Below are 20,984 nucleotides of genomic sequence, written 5' to 3' on the forward strand. Positions count from 1 at the left end.
AATTTGTATACATACAAATTATTTTTTTAAAAAACGGCTCCTACAATTTTCAAAAATTTTTTTCTAAAAATACCTTTTTATACAAGAAATAAAATGGCATATTTGTTTTTTTTTTAAGATAATTTAAAATGGAGTTTAATTAATTATAAAAACAGATTTAATTTTTTTATAGGTACTACTTATGAAATTTCTTCAAAATATCAAATTTTAAATTTCTTGAATAAAAAGCTTTAACATTATAGTTACTTTAAGCATAAGAGCAAGTACGTGCGACCCCAGTCGGGCAATTTATTTTAGATATAGACTTAAATCAACATTTTTTGATGAGGTTCTTGTCTGCATTAAACAACGTTTTCAAAAATCTATAAATCATTTTTCTATAACCAGGGGTTTAGTCAGGACATGCATGCATACGAATTTAATATTCTCCTGGCATTAATATTAAAGTCCATATAAATTTGGTTTTCTGAGGTGGGGTCTTTACTTTATAATATAACATGACAAAAACAGTCATAAAACGAATTTCTGACCATATCAATAGTTCTTCCTTTTAGGCTGTGAAAACAATTTATAAAGGTTTAAAAAAGTTATTCGATAAAAAATGTTTCAATATTGATAAACAAACAGATAAACTAGTTGAAAGTTCCAGTTCCAACAATATCTACTCAAAGAAAGAGGACTATTAAACACGAGACGAACAATCATTCTTTATTCAGTACTTTCTAATTTTGCCAGTTGTAAAGTAATGGCCCAACCACCAAATTTATATGGACTTAATATATAATATATGCCAGGATAATATTAAAGTCGTACAAATAATTTTTTAAAGGTCACTGCCCTGTTTCTCACAATTTAAGGATTAAAACGTGGAAAGAAAGCCAAAGTTTAAAAAACCAAGTTGGCAACCTTGTTCCTACAGCTTCAAATGTAACGGTAAATGTGTGAAATCAACTCAAATGGACCGTGTATGAATAATGAAAGCTCTATCTATAGTACAGGAAAGTTAGTAAAAAAACAGGCATATTGTGGAACGAAATATAGGACGGCTGAATTTTTCAAATCTGAAAGAGGGGTATTAGAAAAGCTTAAGTCCTGGTTTTCGGGACGTCACCCCCCTGGCGAAATCCGCCATTTTGAAAAACGCGAATCGCTCTATATCTCCAAAACCGTGTGTCCTAGAGAAATGATTATCAGGCCAAAGTTCTTGGAAATTTAATTATCCTTTTCTTTGTAGTACATTATTTTTCTGATCGGGCAATAGTTTTTAGGTTATGTTGTTTTAAATTTTATTTTTTCGGTTTTTTTAATTTTTTATCATTCCCGGTAATAGTAATATAATTTTTTTAAACAGTAAAAGTTATAGACCATCAAATTTCCAATAGTTTGGTATATTTTTGAAAGTCATGCGATGTATGAGTCGAAAGTTATTGATCTGAAAACTATAGTCTAAGTACAGGAAAGTTAGTAAAAAAACAGGCATTTTGTGGAACGAAATATAGGGAAGCTGATTTTTTCAAATCTGAAAGAAGGGTATTAGAAAAGCTTAAGTCCTGGTTCTCGGGATGCCAACCGCATTAATAAATCCGCCATTTTGAAAAACGTGAATTGGTCTATATCTGCTACACTATTGACTTGCCCGAATAAGCTACCCAATTAAAGTTGTAGGTAATATAAATATCTTTTCTTGTGCATTCACTGTTTTTCAGCGAGGACAACACTTCTGAGGTTATGTTGTTTTATTTTAAATTTTTTTGGTTTTTTAATTTTTCTCAGTCTCTATGATAGAAACAAAATTTTTTAGTATCATAAAAGTTGGATGTTTGACTAAAAACAAAATATGTGTATCACAATAGCTGCGTTCCTTTGGAAATATTTATCTACTTTTTAGTACTTAAAACTACTTTGAACTACTTTTGCTATATTGAAAAAGTAGTTCAAAGCAGCTTTAAGTACTAAAAAGTAGATAAATATTTCCAAAGGAACGCAGCTAATATTAAGTTTCATCTTATATTATATATTTTTTGAAAATATTGAAATATTATTCCGTATCTTTGGTTTGAAAAGTCATATAATCTTCAAAAGGATACCAAATTAATGGAAATTTGATGTTCTACAACTTAAATGATGCTCAAAATTACGTTTTATCATAGGAGACTGAGAAAAATTAAAAAAAAAAAACGAAAAAATAAAACAACATAACCTCAAAAGTGTTGTCCACGCAGAACAAAAGTGAATGCAAAAGAAAAGATATTTATATTACTTTGGTTAAGTAACTTATTCTGTCAAGCCAATAGTTAAGTGGGTAGATATAGACCAATTCGCGTTTTTTAAAATGGTGGATTTCGCCATGGGGTTGGCTTCCCAAGAACCAGGACTTAAGCTTTTCTAATACCCTTTTTACAGATTTGAAAAAATCAGTCTCCCTATATTTCGTTCCACAAAATGCCTGTTTTTTTTACTAACTTTCCTGTACTTAGACTATAGTTTTCAGATCAATAACTTTCGACTCATACATCGCATGACTTTCAAAAATATACCAAACTATTGGAAATTTGATGGTCTATAACTTTTACTGTTTAAAAAATTATGTAACTATAACCGTTAATGATAAAAACTTAAAAAAAAAACGAAAAAATAAAATTTAAAACAACATAACCTAAAAACTATTGCCCGATCTGAAAAATAATGTACTACAAAGAAAAGGATAATTAAATTTCCAAGAACTTTGTCCTGATAACTATTTCTCTAGGACACATAGTTTTGGAGGTATAGAGAGATTCGCGTTTTTCAAAATGGCGGATTTCGCCAGGGGGGTGGCGTCCCGAAAACCAGGACTTAAGCTTTTCTAATACCCCTCTTTCAGATTTGAAAAATTCAGCCGTCCTATATTTCGTTCCACGAAAAAGTCTATCTTTCCTGTACTACTAATAGTCCGGTCAAATTAGACTAAAATAAGGGGGTGAGGTTACATTAATTCCCAGCAAGCTGAAAATTGGTAGGATTGTTGGAAACACCATCATAAACTAAATCTAAAAAGTCCTCATCGATCCTGGAAAAAATTTTACTTGGGGTCAAAGGTCACAAAAAATATTTTTTCACGATTTTCAGCAAAACGGTAAGTCTTATCAAAAAAATTTCAATGCAAGAATTGTAGACCAGGTTATTATATATAAAAAGTGTCATGACACTTTTTTTCCTAAGACTCACCGTTTCTTAGGTATAACGATTCAAAAAGTTGTAGTTGTAATCGTCATAATCAGGCCTATTCTGAAAAAAAAACTCCCAACTGAAAAGCTCTTAAAATTTCATTATTTTTTTAGCTTGAATTTTGTTATTCAATGGTTAAGAATATGGGGAAAGCAAAAAAAATGGAAATTTTCACCATTTTTCCGAATGGGGCCCTTCTCCCGAAACCATTTCCCTGTCAATTTTTTTTTATAATAGGTCCGAATATAATAAAGGGTGTCCGATTGTTGAGAAGTACTAAATATGATAAAATAACAAGTGGCAGCCTTGCCACCAACGAAACGTCAATAAAAAGGAAAACGTCAAAAGCGGACGAAACGTCATTGTATTATAAAAACGTGGTTTGGAAGAAGTCGTGCTTTTTTCTTTAAAATAAAATTTCCTTTGCTAATTAAAACTTTGGTCTTTTTCTTTTGTAAAGCTTTGCATTTTTAACATTGGCATCCCTTGCGGGGAACCTGATTCCTCCGCGTTAAATATTCATTTATCTAATTTAAAAGTGTTCTTCTGAGAACAATGGCACTGGCCAAAGAAGAATCAATTGCTAAATTGATTTGTAACTCCTCTTCAAATTCTCAAAAGGTAGGCAAAGCCAAGCAAACTAAAGGCTACCTCATTGGCAGGAGAAAACTTCTAGAAGACTATTGGATTAAGTTCAATGATGCTCACGACAGTCTTTCATCAATTGAGGCAACAGAAGATAATGAAAAAGATCTTCAAAGGCTTCTCTCTGAGGAGCGTTTTGCCAACGTTGAATCAGCTTACTGTGAAGCTTTAGGTGAACTCAACGACGTCATCGAAGAGCTGTCTACTACTGCAAATGATACGATATCTCATTCAACACCGACTCGTCTTGTGGTAAGCGGGAACAACAACATCAAATCAATTTTGCCCCCGCTTCAGCTTCCAACTTTCGACGGTTCATTTGATGAGTGGTTGAATTTCAAAGACATGTTCACCAGCTGCGTCATTAATGAAAAAACACTGTCCAAAGTACAACGACTGCATTTCCTCAATTCTAGCCTTCGGGGAGGTGCAGCGGCGGTGTTAAAAAATATTCGTATTAGTGAAGACAACTTCCAAACCTCTTGGGATATTTTACAAAATCGCTATGACAACAAACGCAAACTTGTTAAACAGTATCTGCGCGATATTGTTAACCTTCCAACTATGTCTAACGAATCATCCGTGTTGTTACGTCGTATTCTTGATGGAATCACTGAAGCCGTTCGCGCTCTACAGCAACTAGGACGGCCAACAGAAAATTGGGATGATTGGTTGATTCTGCATGTCACTGAAAAATTGGACCCTGTCACCATAAGAGAATGGGAAAGCTCACTTCAGAGCACGAATTCCATTCCCACTTACGTGCAGCTGGAAAAGTTTTTGGAAAACCGTCTTCAAGGACTTGATGCAATGGTCGCTTGCTCGGGGTCAAGTGGACAAGTACCTGATACTTCAGCCTCATTCTCTCGAGCAAATCCAAAGACACCTAATCAAAAACAAACTTCAACTCAACCAGCCCACAGCAATCAAGCAAATTCCAACCGATGCCCAAAATGTTCTGCAAAGCATGTGCTAATGTTCTGTCCTGATTTCAGAAAGCAAACGGCAACACAAAGGCTGACATTCGTGATGAAAGAAAGGTTGTGTAAGAATTGTTTAAAAGCTAATTACAACCGGTTCTGTTGGCGAAAGCTCAAATCGGAGTAAGATCTGCTACTGGGCATTATCTAAAACTTCGACCTCTGTTAGACAGCGGCTCTCAAGCGTCTTTTATCAGTGAGTATGCAGTGCAACAACTTCATCTTCGGCGAACGCGGCTCCTTGTGCCGGTGACTGGGGTTGGAGGGTCGAGTGTTGGTAAGTCAACAGGTTTGGTGGATATCTCTGTGAGCTCTCTCAGAGAAACAGGTTTTGAAATAAACTGCAGAGCACTAATTTTGCCTCGTTTGGGTCGTCTCATGCCAACTCTGCGTATTGACACCAAACCTTTTGGTGAATTTTTGGACCTTGATCTGGCTGATCCAAATTTTCATGAGCCAGGCTCTATAGATGTCATATTGGGAGCTGACCTTTATGGCTCTCTATTACACGGTGAAATTATACAATCATCATCTGCTGGTGCTCCTGTAGCACAACGTACCCATTTAGGATGGGTTATCTACGGACGCTTGCCCGAATCTACAACTAGAGAGCTGTCAACGAGTTTTTGTGCATTTTTGCAGGCTGAGCTCGCTTATTTAGTTCAGTGTATGTGGAAATTTATCAAAAACGAGGATGTGGAATCTTCTTCCAAGATGACACAAGATGAACTCTACTGCGAAGAATTCTTTAAAAAAAACGGTGCAACGGACCAGCTCTGGACGATACATCGTCAAGTACCCGTTTAAGGATTCCATAGAACTTGAAAGTTTGGCGGACTCTCAAGGAGACGCTCAAAAGCTTTTTCATCACCAATTATGTATATCGCCTAAATCGCAATCCAAAATTGAAAAAAATGAATCAAGATTTTATGTCAGAATATATTGAACTCGGGCACATGGAACCTGTGAACGAAGAAGTGTCTGCTCGACAAGTTTGCTACATTCCACATCACGGTGTTTACAAGGATTCCAGCTCAACAACAAAATTGAGAGTGGTTTTCAATGCCGCTAGGAAGTACAAATCAGGTAAATCACTTAATGATTGTCTCCATGTAGGTCCTAAACTGCAGAGTGACCTGTCAGCAATAATTTTGAAATGGCGGACGCATCGAATTGGATTTATGGCAGACATTGAAAAGTGCTACAGGCAAATACTTGTCCACCGAGATGATGTCGATATGCAGCGCATAATTTGGACAGATAAAGCGGGATTACCAGTTACGTACAGATTACTTACGGTCACCTATGGTTTAAACTGCTCCCCGTATGTCACAATTAAGGTTCTCCATACCCTGGCCGATGATGAAGAAGCTGACATTCCTCAAGCTGCAAAGGTATTACGGGAATCATTTTACATGGATGACTGTCTTCATGGAACTGATTCAGTTGAGACTGCTCAACAACTACAAACAGAGCTACAGCAGTTGCTGCAACGAGGAGGTTTCATGTTAAGAAAATGGAACTCAAATTCTGAAGAGTTTCTACAAGGTATTAACATGACTGAGAAGTTAAGTGACAGTTGCTGCGAACTAAATTTGGATCGAGAAACAAAAGCGCTTGGCATTTATTGGTTTTGTCAGAGTGACTGCATAGGCTATAAGGTGAACGTCACCACAGTTTCATCAGCAATTACAAAACGTCAGCAACTGTCCGATGTTGCCAAAATTTATGACCCAACATGTCTTCTGGCTCCAGTAGTAATTACTGGAAAAATAACCTGTCAACAACTTTGGTGTTGTGGTATATCTTGGGACGATCAACTTCCAGAGCCGCACCAGAAAAACTGGGTTAAATTTCGTGAAGAGCTTCCACTGATTGATCACATCAAAGTTCCCAGATGGGTTTTCTCGTCACCAAACGCACTAAGTTGCCAACTACATGTCTTTTCGGATGCGTCTACCTCCGCTTATGCCGCTGTTGCCTACCTACGAGTTCAAACCTTTGACGGTGACATTAAGGTTTCGATCCTCATGGCAAAAACTAAAGTGGCGCCTTTGAAGAAAATTACTGTTCCATGCTTGGAACTCAATGGGGCACTTCTTGCCTCAAAATTGGCATTCAAAGTTCTCGAAACACTGCCACTGACGTCAATAACTCTTTACTGCTGGTCTGACTCGAAGACAACTTTAAGCTGGATTAGATCAAATCCAGGACAACATAAACAGTACGTGGCGAACTGAATCGCCAAAATGCAAGAGCTGACACATATCGATTGTTGGATGTATGTGCCTACTAAAAGTAATCCGGCTGACGTAGCCTCCCGCGGTGTGTATCCTTCTCAGCTAGGGACCCTTGATATGTGGTGGTTTGGTCCATCATGGCTACAGAACGATAAATCCGAATGGCCGAAACAAATTTTCGGCTTCAATAATGTACCCGAAGTTACAACACTGCTGACTACCCAAGCTCCGCCTGAACTAACGGAGGATTTAGGAGCGATGGGTTTACTCTACAAATACTCCAACATTAACACCTTGGTTGGAGTCACATGCTGGTGTAATCGCTATATTGCAATTAAATTGAAAAAACCACATCCAACATCAGCCTGGTCCACGGCTTCTGAAAGACGAGAGGCTTTACACCTCTGGATCAGGTATTTTCAAAAAATACATTTTGCTAATGAAGTTTCTTGTCTCTCTCAAGGTAGACCAATAAGTTCAAAAAGCAAGTTATTGAAGTTAAATCCAATGATCGATGAAAATGGCATCTTACGATTGAATGGTCGATTGAAAAATGCTATATTGTCTGCATCTGAACGGTTTCCCATCATTCTTCCTAAGGAAAGTAAACTAACGAAGATGCTCATTGATCAAGGGCATACATCTACTATGCATGGTGGCAAACAGGCTACTCTTAACCTTCTTCGAAGACGCTATTTGATAATCGACTGCCGTGTCGCAGTTCATAAGTTCATCCGCAAATGTGTGACCTGTATTCGCCATAGAGCACAATCCACTAACCAGATTATGGGAAATCTTCCCACTGCTCGCTGTACACCTGCAGTTCCTTTCAAGCATTCTGGTTTAGATTATGCGGGACCCTATGCAATTCGAACTAGTAAAGGTCGAGGCCATCATAGCTACAAAGGATGGATAGCTCTCTTTGTCTGCCTGAACACTAGAGCTCGTCAGTGACATGACCACCGAAACATTTCTTGCTGCCTTACGACTCTTTTTTGCCCAACGAGGTTACAGTTCTAGCATCTATAGTGACTGTGCATCGACGTTTGCTGGTGCAAACGCAGTTCTGAAGGCAGATTTTGCTGCCTATCGAAAACAGCTAGAAGAAGGGGCACGCTCCGTCTCTTGCCACGGTGTCTCGTGGCACTTCATCCCTCCAGGCTCTTCAAACTTTGGTGGCATGTGGGAGGCTGGTGTCAAGAGCATGAAGCACCATCTAAGGCGAACCATCGGAGATGCAACTCTGACTTTCGAGGAGTTTTATACCGTTCTCAAGCAAATTGAAGCGGTACTTAATTCGAGGCCTCTTTCAGCCCTCTCTGATGATCCCGATGACCTAACTGCTTTGACTCCGGGGCATTTCTTGGTGGGGGGTCCCATCACTGCTACTCCGGAACCAGACCTAATCGAAGTCAAAACAGGTAGATTAACGCGATGGAAGCGGCTCAGCAGATGCATCAGGATTTTTTGAAGAGATGGAACTGCGAGTACCTTCATGAGCTACAAGTAAGAAGTAAGTGGAAACAAACCAAAACCAATATTAAAGTGGGCGACCTAGTGTTAGTCCGAGATGAACGACTACCACCCACTCAATGGCCACTTGGCCGTGTCTTAGAGGTACATACTGGTGAAGACAATCTTGTACGGGTTGCTACGATTCGTACACAGTCATCAATATATAAACGGGCTATCTCCAAGTTGGTTGTGCTTCCAATTGACAACAGCCCTATTGATGAACACGGTGGGCGGCCAGATGTTTCGTCACAATAACTGGACGAGGAGGGCGGAATGTTGAGAAGTACTAAATATGATAAAATAACAAGTGGCAGCCTTGCCACCAACGAAACGTCAATAAAAAGGAAAACGTCAAAAGCGGACGAAACGTCATTGTATTATAAAAAAGTGGTTTGGAAGAAGTCGTGCTTTTTTTCTTTAAAATAAAATTTCCTTTGCTAATTAAAACTTTGGTCTTTTTCTTTTGTAAAGCTTTGCATTTTTAACACCGATAGAGAATGGGCAACCCTAAAACGGCTGATAGCTACACTTATGACTGTTCTAAAAACAAATAGAAAAAAGTTTTATCGCAATAAGTTCATAAAATATTGGCTTTTTTTCGTTCAGTGTATTTTAAATTTTATCATCTTATGTTTTCATTCACTACAACCACGAATAACAGAATTTTATTAATTTCTTTTTTTTTTATAATTTTCTACAACAATTGGATGAGTACATAAATACTTTAAAAATTTCATAGCTATTGCACATTTTCCTTAAAAAAATTTGAAATCTTTTTTTCGATGATTATGACGATTACAACTCAACTTCAACTTTTTGAATCGTTATACCTAAGAAACGGTGGGTCTTAAAAAAAAAAAAGCCATGACACTTTTTATATATAATAACCTGGTCTACAATTTTTGCATTGAAATTTTTTTGATAAGACTAACCGTTTTGTTGAAAATCGTGAAAAACCATTTTTTGTGACCTTTGTCCCCAAGCAAAATTTTTTCCAGGTCTCGGATCGATGAGGACTTTTTAGATTTAACTTATGATGGTGTTTCTAACAATCCTACCGATTTTCAGCTTGCTGGGAATTAATGTAACCTCGCATGCCTAAATTGACCGGACTATAAAGAAAGAGACGTCAAATGATGGCATCCAAGCCCCCTGGGATAGCGTTTCATCAGATCTGTTGAAATTTCTTGATTATTCTTTAAATAGTCGTTTTTCTGACAAATAGCGGGCACTAGAAGCTTTAAAATGATTTCATTAACTTCGTATAATAATAAAAAACTGTTTTTGTTAAAAAAAAGTTATCAAATAACTTTCGGCTATGCTTATCTTACAAAAAAAAAACATTTATTTTATTGACATTCAACAAATAGTTCTAAAAGAAATCAATTAAAACTTGTCTGCATCCCTGACGACAGTAATAGGTGTGTTTTTTATTACCACCGGTCTTAACTGGACAAAAAAAAACGCAGTCGGGGCTAAGCAATTTACATGTTAAATGCAACAACACTTTAGCCCCTTGGGCTTAGTTGTTTAGCCCGGAGAATTCTCTGGGCTTAACTTTTTCAACAGATTTAAATCTGTGCTACCAAATTAACTTGTTCGTAAATTGTTTAGAATTTGTTTAAAAACATCAAAATTGATGTTTGGAATGACAATTATTATTTTAAATATTTATTTAATAGTTAGTTAAACTTTTTTTCTTCAAAAACACACAAGAAACCCCAAAATCGAAAAATATGACAACTTTATATTTTTTTGTGTCAGCTGATTTCGGAACATTTAGTATGCAGTGCTGCCAATTTTTCTCGCTAAGCCCCGAGGCGTTTTTTTTAACCAGTTAAGACCGGTGGTAATAAAAAACACACCTAATGTCTACTTGAGTACTTGCTGCTCAGTTAAAATTACAATATGTTTGCATCTAAAAAGTACAAAAAACAGATGATTTTTAAAAGTACTATAGGTGACTATCCATTTGTTACGGACTGTATTATATTTCGTGAAAAAGTTTCAAATTTAAAATAAACTAGCTATGGTGGACACGCAAAACAGAAAATTCTACTTGATAAAAGTACTACAGGAATACATATATGCAATGATAGTACTATGGAATGGAAATATATACAATGGTTTCCATTCTCCACATTGCCTTTACCAGCGCAAAATTGAAAGAAGATTGAATATGTGTGTGCTGTTAGGTGTTACTCATTGTATATATATTTCCATAGTACTATCATGAAAAGAAACGATCTTAGGAACTCTAGTGGTGACTTGAAAAAGCAGAATTTGTATGATTCCTAAGCATTTGTTTACTGATTTTTCTTAGCTCCCAGGCTAACATCATTCAACGAAGTTCGTCATGCCACTTTCGAACAATTTTCAAGCGCAAGCAAACCATAACACGCAGCGAGCAAACTCTTCCCACACTCTTATCCTTCCATACCTTGTTCATTCTCAATTCTCAAACCAATGCCATGAATCTGAATGTGAATACAATAGGCTTGTTTTTTTGGCAATACATCCCGCAGTAGGATTTTCCAAATATCAACACTTCACAAAAACAACCAAGAGAAAGGGAAACGCAAACTTATACACTTATTCAAAATTCTATCCGCAGCTTGGTTTAGCTTCTTTTCCTATCGACAGCTGCGTGTTGCTAGTGTAATGCATGTAAACGCCAAATGCGGATAAGGATAGCAATGCCAAAAAGCACAGCTAAATACAAGTATTAACTAGTACGAAAAACCAAGTAAAATAAATGCGGATGATGCGGATGCGATATGCGATCAACGACCAAAGCGAAAGCCCAACCACTATGAAACAAGTTAATTGTTATTTCATTTCGTTTTACTTATTAATTTTTATTGTTTTAGACGAAGGAAACAAACATTTATGGTTGTTGTACAATAAATGCTCTACTTTCGCCAGGCGCACATAAATTGCCTCAGTTAAAAAATATATCGGACTCTACTCTCAATCTGCAGTCAAAGCACATACCTAGAACTTGAAAAGGGAATGAAAATGAAGTCAAAATAAAAAATAATACTCTCCAACCATTCTTTTTGAAGAATTTGGTAACCTACCTACATAATACCCTTGTTCCTTTGGGAAGTGGCAAAATAACTACTTCCAGTAGTTAACTAGCGATTTTCAATGGAACTCACATTCAACGAATTCAATACCTAGGTAGGTACTCGGAAAGAAGAGCATGAGACGATGATAGTACTAGATTAACCAAAACATCTACTATTATATTTACAAATCTATATTTCAAGTAATAGTTCAATAAAAACTAATACAAAATCTCTGTAATTAAATGTACTTTATTACGCAGAGTGACCTGTCAGCAATAATTTTGAAATGGCGGACGCATCGAATTGGATTTATGGCAGACATTGAAAAGTGCTACAGGCAAATACTTGTCCACCGAGATGATGTCGATATGCAGCGCATAATTTGGACAGATAAAGCGGGATTACCAGTTACGTACAGATTACTTACGGTCACCTATGGTTTAAACTGCTCCCCGTATGTCACAATTAAGGTTCTCCATACCCTGGCCGATGATGAAGAAGCTGACATTCCTCAAGCTGCAAAGGTATTACGGGAATCATTTTACATGGATGACTGTCTTCATGGAACTGATTCAGTTGAGACTGCTCAACAACTACAAACAGAGCTACAGCAGTTGCTGCAACGAGGAGGTTTCATGTTAAGAAAATGGAACTCAAATTCTGAAGAGTTTCTACAAGGTATTAACATGACTGAGAAGTTAAGTGACAGTTGCTGCGAACTAAATTTGGATCGAGAAACAAAAGCGCTTGGCATTTATTGGTTTTGTCAGAGTGACTGCATAGGCTATAAGGTGAACGTCACCACAGTTTCATCAGCAATTACAAAACGTCAGCAACTGTCCGATGTTGCCAAAATTTATGACCCAACATGTCTTCTGGCTCCAGTAGTAATTACTGGAAAAATAACCTGTCAACAACTTTGGTGTTGTGGTATATCTTGGGACGATCAACTTCCAGAGCCGCACCAGAAAAACTGGGTTAAATTTCGTGAAGAGCTTCCACTGATTGATCACATCAAAGTTCCCAGATGGGTTTTCTCGTCACCAAACGCACTAAGTTGCCAACTACATGTCTTTTCGGATGCGTCTACCTCCGCTTATGCCGCTGTTGCCTACCTACGAGTTCAAACCTTTGACGGTGACATTAAGGTTTCGATCCTCATGGCAAAAACTAAAGTGGCGCCTTTGAAGAAAATTACTGTTCCATGCTTGGAACTCAATGGGGCACTTCTTGCCTCAAAATTGGCATTCAAAGTTCTCGAAACACTGCCACTGACGTCAATAACTCTTTACTGCTGGTCTGACTCGAAGACAACTTTAAGCTGGATTAGATCAAATCCAGGACAACATAAACAGTACGTGGCGAACTGAATCGCCAAAATGCAAGAGCTGACACATATCGATTGTTGGATGTATGTGCCTACTAAAAGTAATCCGGCTGACGTAGCCTCCCGAGTGTGTGTATCCTTCTCAGCTAGGGACCCTTGATATGTGGTGGTTTGGTCCATCATGGCTACAGAACGATAAATCCGAATGGCCGAAACAAATTTTCGGCTTCAATAATGTACCCGAAGTTACAACACTGCTGACTACCCAAGCTCCGCCTGAACTAACGGAGGATTTAGGAGCGATGGGTTTACTCTACAAATACTCCAACATTAACACCTTGGTTGGAGTCACATGCTGGTGTAATCGCTATATTGCAATTAAATTGAAAAAACCACATCCAACATCAGCCTGGTCCACGGCTTCTGAAAGACGAGAGGCTTTACACCTCTGGATCAGGTATTTTCAAAAAATACATTTTGCTAATGAAGTTTCTTGTCTCTCTCAAGGTAGACCAATAAGTTCAAAAAGCAAGTTATTGAAGTTAAATCCAATGATCGATGAAAATGGCATCTTACGATTGAATGGTCGATTGAAAAATGCTATATTGTCTGCATCTGAACGGTTTCCCATCATTCTTCCTAAGGAAAGTAAACTAACGAAGATGCTCATTGATCAAGGGCATACATCTACTATGCATGGTGGCAAACAGGCTACTCTTAACCTTCTTCGAAGACGCTGTTTGATAATCGACTGCCGTGTCGCAGTTCATAAGTTCATCCGCAAATGTGTGACCTGTATTCGCCATAGAGCACAATCCACTAACCAGATTATGGGAAATCTTCCCACTGCTCGCTGTACACCTGCAGTTCCTTTCAAGCATTCTGGTTTAGATTATGCGGGACCCTATGCAATTCGAACTAGTAAAGGTCGAGGCCATCATAGCTACAAAGGATGGATAGCTCTCTTTGTCTGCCTGAACACTAGAGCTCGTCAGTGACATGACCACCGAAACATTTCTTGCTGCCTTACGACTCTTTTTTGCCCAACGAGGTTACAGTTCTAGCATCTATAGTGACTGTGCATCGACGTTTGCTGGTGCAAACGCAGTTCTGAAGGCAGATTTTGCTGCCTATCGAAAACAGCTAGAAGAAGGGGCACGCTCCGTCTCTTGCCACGGTGTCTCGTGGCACTTCATCCCTCCAGGCTCTTCAAACTTTGGTGGCATGTGGGAGGCTGGTGTCAAGAGCATGAAGCACCATCTAAGGCGAACCATCGGAGATGCAACTCTGACTTTCGAGGAGTTTTATACCGTTCTCAAGCAAATTGAAGCGGTACTTAATTCGAGGCCTCTTTCAGCCCTCTCTGATGATCCCGATGACCTAACTGCTTTGACTCCGGGGCATTTCTTGGTGGGGGGTCCCATCACTGCTACTCCGGAACCAGACCTAATCGAAGTCAAAACAGGTAGATTAACGCGATGGAAGCGGCTCAGCAGATGCATCAGGATTTTTTGAAGAGATGGAACTGCGAGTACCTTCATGAGCTACAAGTAAGAAGTAAGTGGAAACAAACCAAAACCAATATTAAAGTGGGCGACCTAGTGTTAGTCCGAGATGAACGACTACCACCCACTCAATGGCCACTTGGCCGTGTCTTAGAGGTACATACTGGTGAAGACAATCTTGTACGGGTTGCTACGATTCGTACACAGTCATCAATATATAAACGGGCTATCTCCAAGTTGGTTGTGCTTCCAATTGACAACAGCCCTATTGATGAACACGGTGGGCGGCCAGATGTTTCGTCACAATAACTGGACGAGGAGGGCGGAATGTTGAGAAGTACTAAATATGATAAAATAACAAGTGGCAGCCTTGCCACCAACGAAACGTCAATAAAAAGGAAAACGTCAAAAGCGGACGAAACGTCATTGTATTATAAAAACGTGGTTTGGAAGAAGTCGTGCTTTTTTTCTTTAAAATAAAATTTCCTTTGCTAATTAAAACTTTGGTCTTTTTCTTTTGTAAAGCTTTGCATTTTTAACACCGATAGAGAATGGGCAACCCTAAAACGGCTGATAGCTACACTTATGACTGTTCTAAAAACAAATAGAAAAAAGTTTTATCGCAATAAGTTCATAAAATATTGGCTTTTTTTCGTTCAGTGTATTTTAAATTTTATCATCTTATGTTTTCATTCACTACAACCACGAATAACAGAATTTTATTAATTTCTTTTTTTTTTATAATTTTCTACAACAATTGGATGAGTACATAAATACTTTAAAAATTTCATAGCTATTGCACATTTTCCTTAAAAAAATTTGAAATCTTTTTTTCGATGATTATGACGATTACAACTCAACTTCAACTTTTTGAATCGTTATACCTAAGAAACGGTGGGTCTTAAAAAAAAAAAAGCCATGACACTTTTTATATATAATAACCTGGTCTACAATTTTTGCATTGAAATTTTTTTGATAAGACTAACCGTTTTGTTGAAAATCGTGAAAAACCATTTTTTGTGACCTTTGTCCCCAAGCAAAATTTTTTCCAGGTCTCGGATCGATGAGGACTTTTTAGATTTAACTTATGATGGTGTTTCTAACAATCCTACCGATTTTCAGCTTGCTGGGAATTAATGTAACCTCGCATGCCTAAATTGACCGGACTATAAAGAAAGAGACGTCAAATGATGGCATCCAAGCCCCCTGGGATAGCGTTTCATCAGATCTGTTGAAATTTCTTGATTATTCTTTAAATAGTCGTTTTTCTGACAAATAGCGGGCACTAGAAGCTTTAAAATGATTTCATTAACTTCGTATAATAATAAAAAACTGTTTTTGTTAAAAAAAAGTTATCAAATAACTTTCGGCTATGCTTATCTTACAAAAAAAAAACATTTATTTTATTGACATTCAACAAATAGTTCTAAAAGAAATCAATTAAAACTTGTCTGCATCCCTGACGACAGTAATAGGTGTGTTTTTTATTACCACCGGTCTTAACTGGACAAAAAAAAACGCAGTCGGGGCTAAGCAATTTACATGTTAAATGCAACAACACTTTAGCCCCTTGGGCTTAGTTGTTTAGCCCGGAGAATTCTCTGGGCTTAACTTTTTCAACAGATTTAAATCTGTGCTACCAAATTAACTTGTTCGTAAATTGTTTAGAATTTGTTTAAAAACATCAAAATTGATGTTTGGAATGACAATTATTATTTTAAATATTTATTTAATAGTTAGTTAAACTTTTTTTCTTCAAAAACACACAAGAAACCCCAAAATCGAAAAATATGACAACTTTATATTTTTTTGTGTCAGCTGATTTCGGAACATTTAGTATGCAGTGCTGCCAATTTTTCTCGCTAAGCCCCGAGGCGTTTTTTTTAACCAGTTAAGACCGGTGGTAATAAAAAACACACCTAATGTCTACTTGAGTACTTGCTGCTCAGTTAAAATTACAATATGTTTGCATCTAAAAAGTACAAAAAACAGATGATTTTTAAAAGTACTATAGGTGACTATCCATTTGTTACGGACTGTATTATATTTCGTGAAAAAGTTTCAAATTTAAAATAAACTAGCTATGGTGGACACGCAAAACAGAAAATTCTACTTGATAAAAGTACTACAGGAATACATATATGCAATGATAGTACTATGGAATGGAAATATATACAATGGTTTCCATTCTCCACATTGCCTTTACCAGCGCAAAATTGAAAGAAGATTGAATATGTGTGTGCTGTTAGGTGTTACTCATTGTATATATATTTCCATAGTACTATCATGAAAAGAAACGATCTTAGGAACTCTAGTGGTGACTTGAAAAAGCAGAATTTGTATGATTCCTAAGCATTTGTTTACTGATTTTTCTTAGCTCCCAGGCTAACATCATTCAACGAAGTTCGTCATGCCACTTTCGAACAATTTTCAAGCGCAAGCAAACCATAACACGCAGCGAGCAAACTCTTCCCACACTCTTATCCTTCCATACCTTGTTCATTCTCAATTCTCAAACCAATGCCATGAATCTGAATGTGAATACAATAGGCTTGTTTTTTGGCAATACATCCCGCAGTAGGATTTTCCAAATATCAACACTTCACAAAAACAACCAAGAGAAAGGGAAACGCAAACTTATACACTTATTCAAAATTCTATCCGCAGCTTGGTTTAGCTTCTTTTCCTATCGACAGCTGCGTGTTGCTAGTGTAATGCATGTAAACGCCAAATGCGGATAAGGATAGCAATGCCAAAAAGCACAGCTAAATACAAGTATTAACTAGTACGAAAAACCAAGTAAAATAAATGCGGATGATGCGGATGCGATATGCGATCAACGACCAAAGCGAAAGCCCAACCACTATGAAACAAGTTAATTGTTATTTCATTTCGTTTTACTTATTAATTTTTATTGTTTTAGACGAAGGAAACAAACATTTATGGTTGTTGTACAATAAATGCTCTACTTTCGCCAGGCGCACATAAATTGCCTCAGTTAAAAAATATATCGGACTCTACTCTCAATCTGCAGTCAAAGCACATACCTAGAACTTGAAAAGGGAATGAAAATGAAGTCAAAATAAAAAATAATACTCTCCAACCATTCTTTTTGAAGAATTTGGTAACCTACCTACATAATACCCTTGTTCCTTTGGGAAGTGGCAAAATAACTACTTCCAGTAGTTAACTAGCGATTTTCAATGGAACTCACATTCAACGAATTCAATACCTAGGTAGGTACTCGGAAAGAAGAGCATGAGACGATGATAGTACTAGATTAACCAAAACATCTACTATTATATTTACAAATCTATATTTCAAGTAATAGTTCAATAAAAACTAATACAAAATCTCTGTAATTAAATGTACTTTATTACACGTCTGCTCATACTCGCTTTCAAAAATACAATGCCTTTTTTCTTTTACATTAGGTGTGTTTTTTTATTACCACCGGTCTTAACTGGACAAAAAAAAACGCCTCGGGGCTTAACCTGAAATCTTGGCAGCACTGTATATTGAATGTTCCGAAAACAGCAGACACAACAAAATTTAGAGTTGTCATATTTTTCGCTTTCGTCATTTTCTTGTATTTTGCATGTATGTTTTACAAAGAGATACAAAAATATTTCAAATAGTATAAATTTAGCCCATTCACATTAACTAGAAAACTTACGTTATTTAACCCCCCGAAAACCGTATAAAGCACACAATTAGAGTTGTCAGACATTTGAAATCGATATTAAGACGCGTATGGCTGCAAAACTGCGTACTTATTTTTTGGTTATACCTCTACTCCCAAAATTTGCTAGGCCTACTAGCAAAAAACTAGCTTTTTTCTCACTTTTAACTAGTACATGGAGAGTTTCGGAGTTAGATTACTTCTGCAATATGATGGTTACAATAACGATTGTAGGCTCATTTTGTAGATAATTATAAGTACTATAATTCATTCTTGAAGAATTACCTAGACAAATCAAAAGTTCGTCAGATATATGGAAAAATGTCATTTTGCCCCAACCTTGCGACACAAACCCGCACTTTAACCATCTATAAAATTTTATTTAATCAACTCACGGAATTGTTTTGTATATCATTTTTTAGATAATTTTGTTGTTAATAAGTCTTACCTTTGTCGTTTTTTGTTAAAATGAATAACAATGGAGCTATTCAATAAAAACGATACCAATCTCTTTTCCAAGATGGCGGCTGTTCCCAAACTCCAATTTTCCCAACAAATTGACTTTTATGATAAGGACAACCCCCCGAACACATTCCATGAAAAAAATTTTGTCCCGCTAAAAATGCGATTTCATGCCCATATTTTGACTAATTTCCCTGAGCTATAGACGCACACCTTAAATGAAAATTAGTTAGTTGGGCGTGATCTATTGCGTTGATTTGATTGAGAAATGTTATTTTCCTGAAAGGAATGTTGACAGAAAATTGCTTGCCAACCATACAAATACGTAGGTATGTATGTGTGTTATTTCTTAATATCTTTATATATATTTGGGGGTCCCGAATCGGAAAAGTCTTCAAAATATCGCCTATGCCATAAGACTTGGCTTTTAAGATGAAATTGAAATGTATACCGAAATGTAAACGCAAACAGAAACGAGAAAGAAAAACAAATTTACCAACGGAAAGGATATGGAAGTGAATTCGGAGATATAGCGAGTTAAAGTAAATACGTTTCCCTTGAATCTTATGGTGAATTTTTTTTTTTTGAAAAAAATGACAATTTGAATCGAAAAACTCTTGGGTCAAACTAATGAAAGACTTAAGTAGAGTCAAACCTTGCGCAAATTTTGGTACTAGATTTGTGAAGCTGTGAAACCTCCATTATGTCTTTTTGCAGAGTTGTTATCCAATTTTGTAGCTGGTTTGATATGAAATATTTTTAGGTTTTCGTTATGTTTGAAAAATTAATTTTGAAGGGGACAAGACAAATAATACTATTTTCTTCACTCCACTGTACTGGTATGTTCGCTTTGAGTTTAAATAAAATGGAATCTATAATGCACTTGCTTAAAAACTTTTTTTGTTGCTTTATGAATTATTTTATTCTTATTAAAAACGGTGGAGGTTTTTCAAATAGTAAAATAGTTAGTTCTTGAATTGTCATACTAAGTTATTTTTCTTTAAGTCAAGGTAAAAGAGTAGATTAGATATGTTACAAAATATACCTTACAAAATCTGGAACACAGTCGCTTCAGCTTACGGTATCTGTACAAAAACATATCATTATTGATAAGAAATAAATTAAAACGTTCTCAAATGAATCTTGTGATTTTTTTGAGAGGATTTGAATTTTTTTGATTTGAAATGTAATTTTCGTCCGAGAATCAGTGTTGCCAGAGAATTTTAGAGGCAGGGAGCCGAATTTAAGAAGTCTTGGAGCCAAAAATCGCCAATTTCAAAAATTGTTCATAAAAACTCATAATAATTTATTTTGTACCATTTTTTAAAATTTTTTTTTATCATTTTCTTCCAACTAACCAATTAACTTAGATATATGATAACATAAACAAAAAATAAATAAAAAAGATATAATTAATACTTTGTATTAAATTTATCAGACTTAAAGTTGGATTCTTTAATTTTTATTTTAGTAATAAATAACAAAACAAATATACATTGTTGAAAAGTGAAAACAAAATATGAGGCGTTCAGAATAATAAAATGGGTCAAGTCCATTTGAAATATGTGCATTATTCTGAACTTTTAAAGCTTTTTCTCAGAAACTAAAGGAACTTTTGAAATAAATGTTTCACAGATCAATAGCTCTATATCTCCAGAATGTCTTATTTGATATAAAACGAAGCCCTTAATGTTTAAGACCTTAAAACATCCAACCTAAAGAGAAGTGGGCTTGACCTTGACCCCCAGATACATTCACAATTGCGCTTTTCAGCAAGAAGTCAGGTTCTACTTCGAAGAAGTTAAGTTCTACTTCGAAGACTTTTAAGGCGTGATCATAATAATCAAGTTCATTTATTATAAAAGTTTTTAATTTTGAAGGAGCCAAAAATCGCCAAATTGAAAACTTATGGAGCCAAATTTTGATAAATCGGAAATCAGAATTTGAAGGAGCCGGAGAAAACTTGAAGGTTTGGCTATAAATAGCCGGTCCTGGCAGCACTGCCGAGAATATTACATTTCTACTTTGAATATAAAGTTCATCGCCTTTAGTCCTTTATTTTTGCTTTTGATCTGAATTTTTATTCCTCAATCCATTAATGTTAAGATGTACTGGGACACTGACGATGCACTTTTGTTTTCTTTTTGACGAAAACGATTCAGGTTCTTTAGTTTGTATTTAGAAAGGTGTTTACTTCTTCGAATATGATTTTTTTTTAAATTTTAATTCTAGATTTAAGAAATGATGCTCTGTCATTTTTCCTAGAACACCTCAATCTCGGCGATGCGATAAGTAGAAGTCAAGATATACCTAAGCTGTTTAAGCGGTTATGTTTTGGAGTCATTTGTAT

General features: G+C 36.3%; 6 protein-coding genes across 6 annotated transcripts; all 6 read left to right on the plus strand.

Moving 5' to 3' along the window:
- The first annotated feature begins 5,746 nt into the window (after positions 1-5,746).
- LOC129919175 (uncharacterized) lies at positions 5,747-7,072 on the plus strand. The gene has a single exon (XM_056000025.1). The coding sequence runs from the start codon at positions 5,747-5,749 to the stop codon at positions 7,070-7,072; it is 1,326 nt and encodes a 441-aa protein (XP_055856000.1).
- Positions 7,073-7,081: 9 nt separating this feature from the next.
- LOC129919176 (uncharacterized) lies at positions 7,082-8,026 on the plus strand. Its single transcript, XM_056000026.1, has one exon. It carries the CDS (start codon positions 7,082-7,084, stop codon positions 8,024-8,026), a length of 945 nt encoding a protein of 314 aa, XP_055856001.1.
- Position 8,027: 1 nt separating this feature from the next.
- LOC129919177 (uncharacterized) lies at positions 8,028-8,842 on the plus strand. The gene is made up of 2 exons (XM_056000027.1): positions 8,028-8,493; positions 8,619-8,842. The coding sequence occupies exons 1-2, from the start codon at positions 8,028-8,030 to the stop codon at positions 8,840-8,842; spliced, it is 690 nt and encodes a 229-aa protein (XP_055856002.1).
- A 3,058-nt stretch (positions 8,843-11,900) lies between these two features.
- LOC129919178 (uncharacterized) lies at positions 11,901-13,028 on the plus strand. The gene has a single exon (XM_056000028.1). The coding sequence runs from the start codon at positions 11,901-11,903 to the stop codon at positions 13,026-13,028; it is 1,128 nt and encodes a 375-aa protein (XP_055856003.1).
- A 118-nt stretch (positions 13,029-13,146) lies between these two features.
- On the plus strand, positions 13,147-13,983 carry LOC129919179 (uncharacterized). The gene has a single exon (XM_056000029.1). It carries the CDS (start codon positions 13,147-13,149, stop codon positions 13,981-13,983), a length of 837 nt encoding a protein of 278 aa, XP_055856004.1.
- A 1-nt stretch (position 13,984) lies between these two features.
- LOC129919180 (uncharacterized) lies at positions 13,985-14,799 on the plus strand. Its single transcript, XM_056000030.1, has 2 exons — positions 13,985-14,450; positions 14,576-14,799. The coding sequence occupies exons 1-2, from the start codon at positions 13,985-13,987 to the stop codon at positions 14,797-14,799; spliced, it is 690 nt and encodes a 229-aa protein (XP_055856005.1).
- Positions 14,800-20,984: the final 6,185 nt, after the last annotated feature.

Source organism: Episyrphus balteatus, chromosome 4 (genome assembly GCF_945859705.1).
Source record: "Episyrphus balteatus chromosome 4, idEpiBalt1.1, whole genome shotgun sequence".
Classification (NCBI taxonomy): Eukaryota; Metazoa; Arthropoda; class Insecta; order Diptera; family Syrphidae; genus Episyrphus; species Episyrphus balteatus.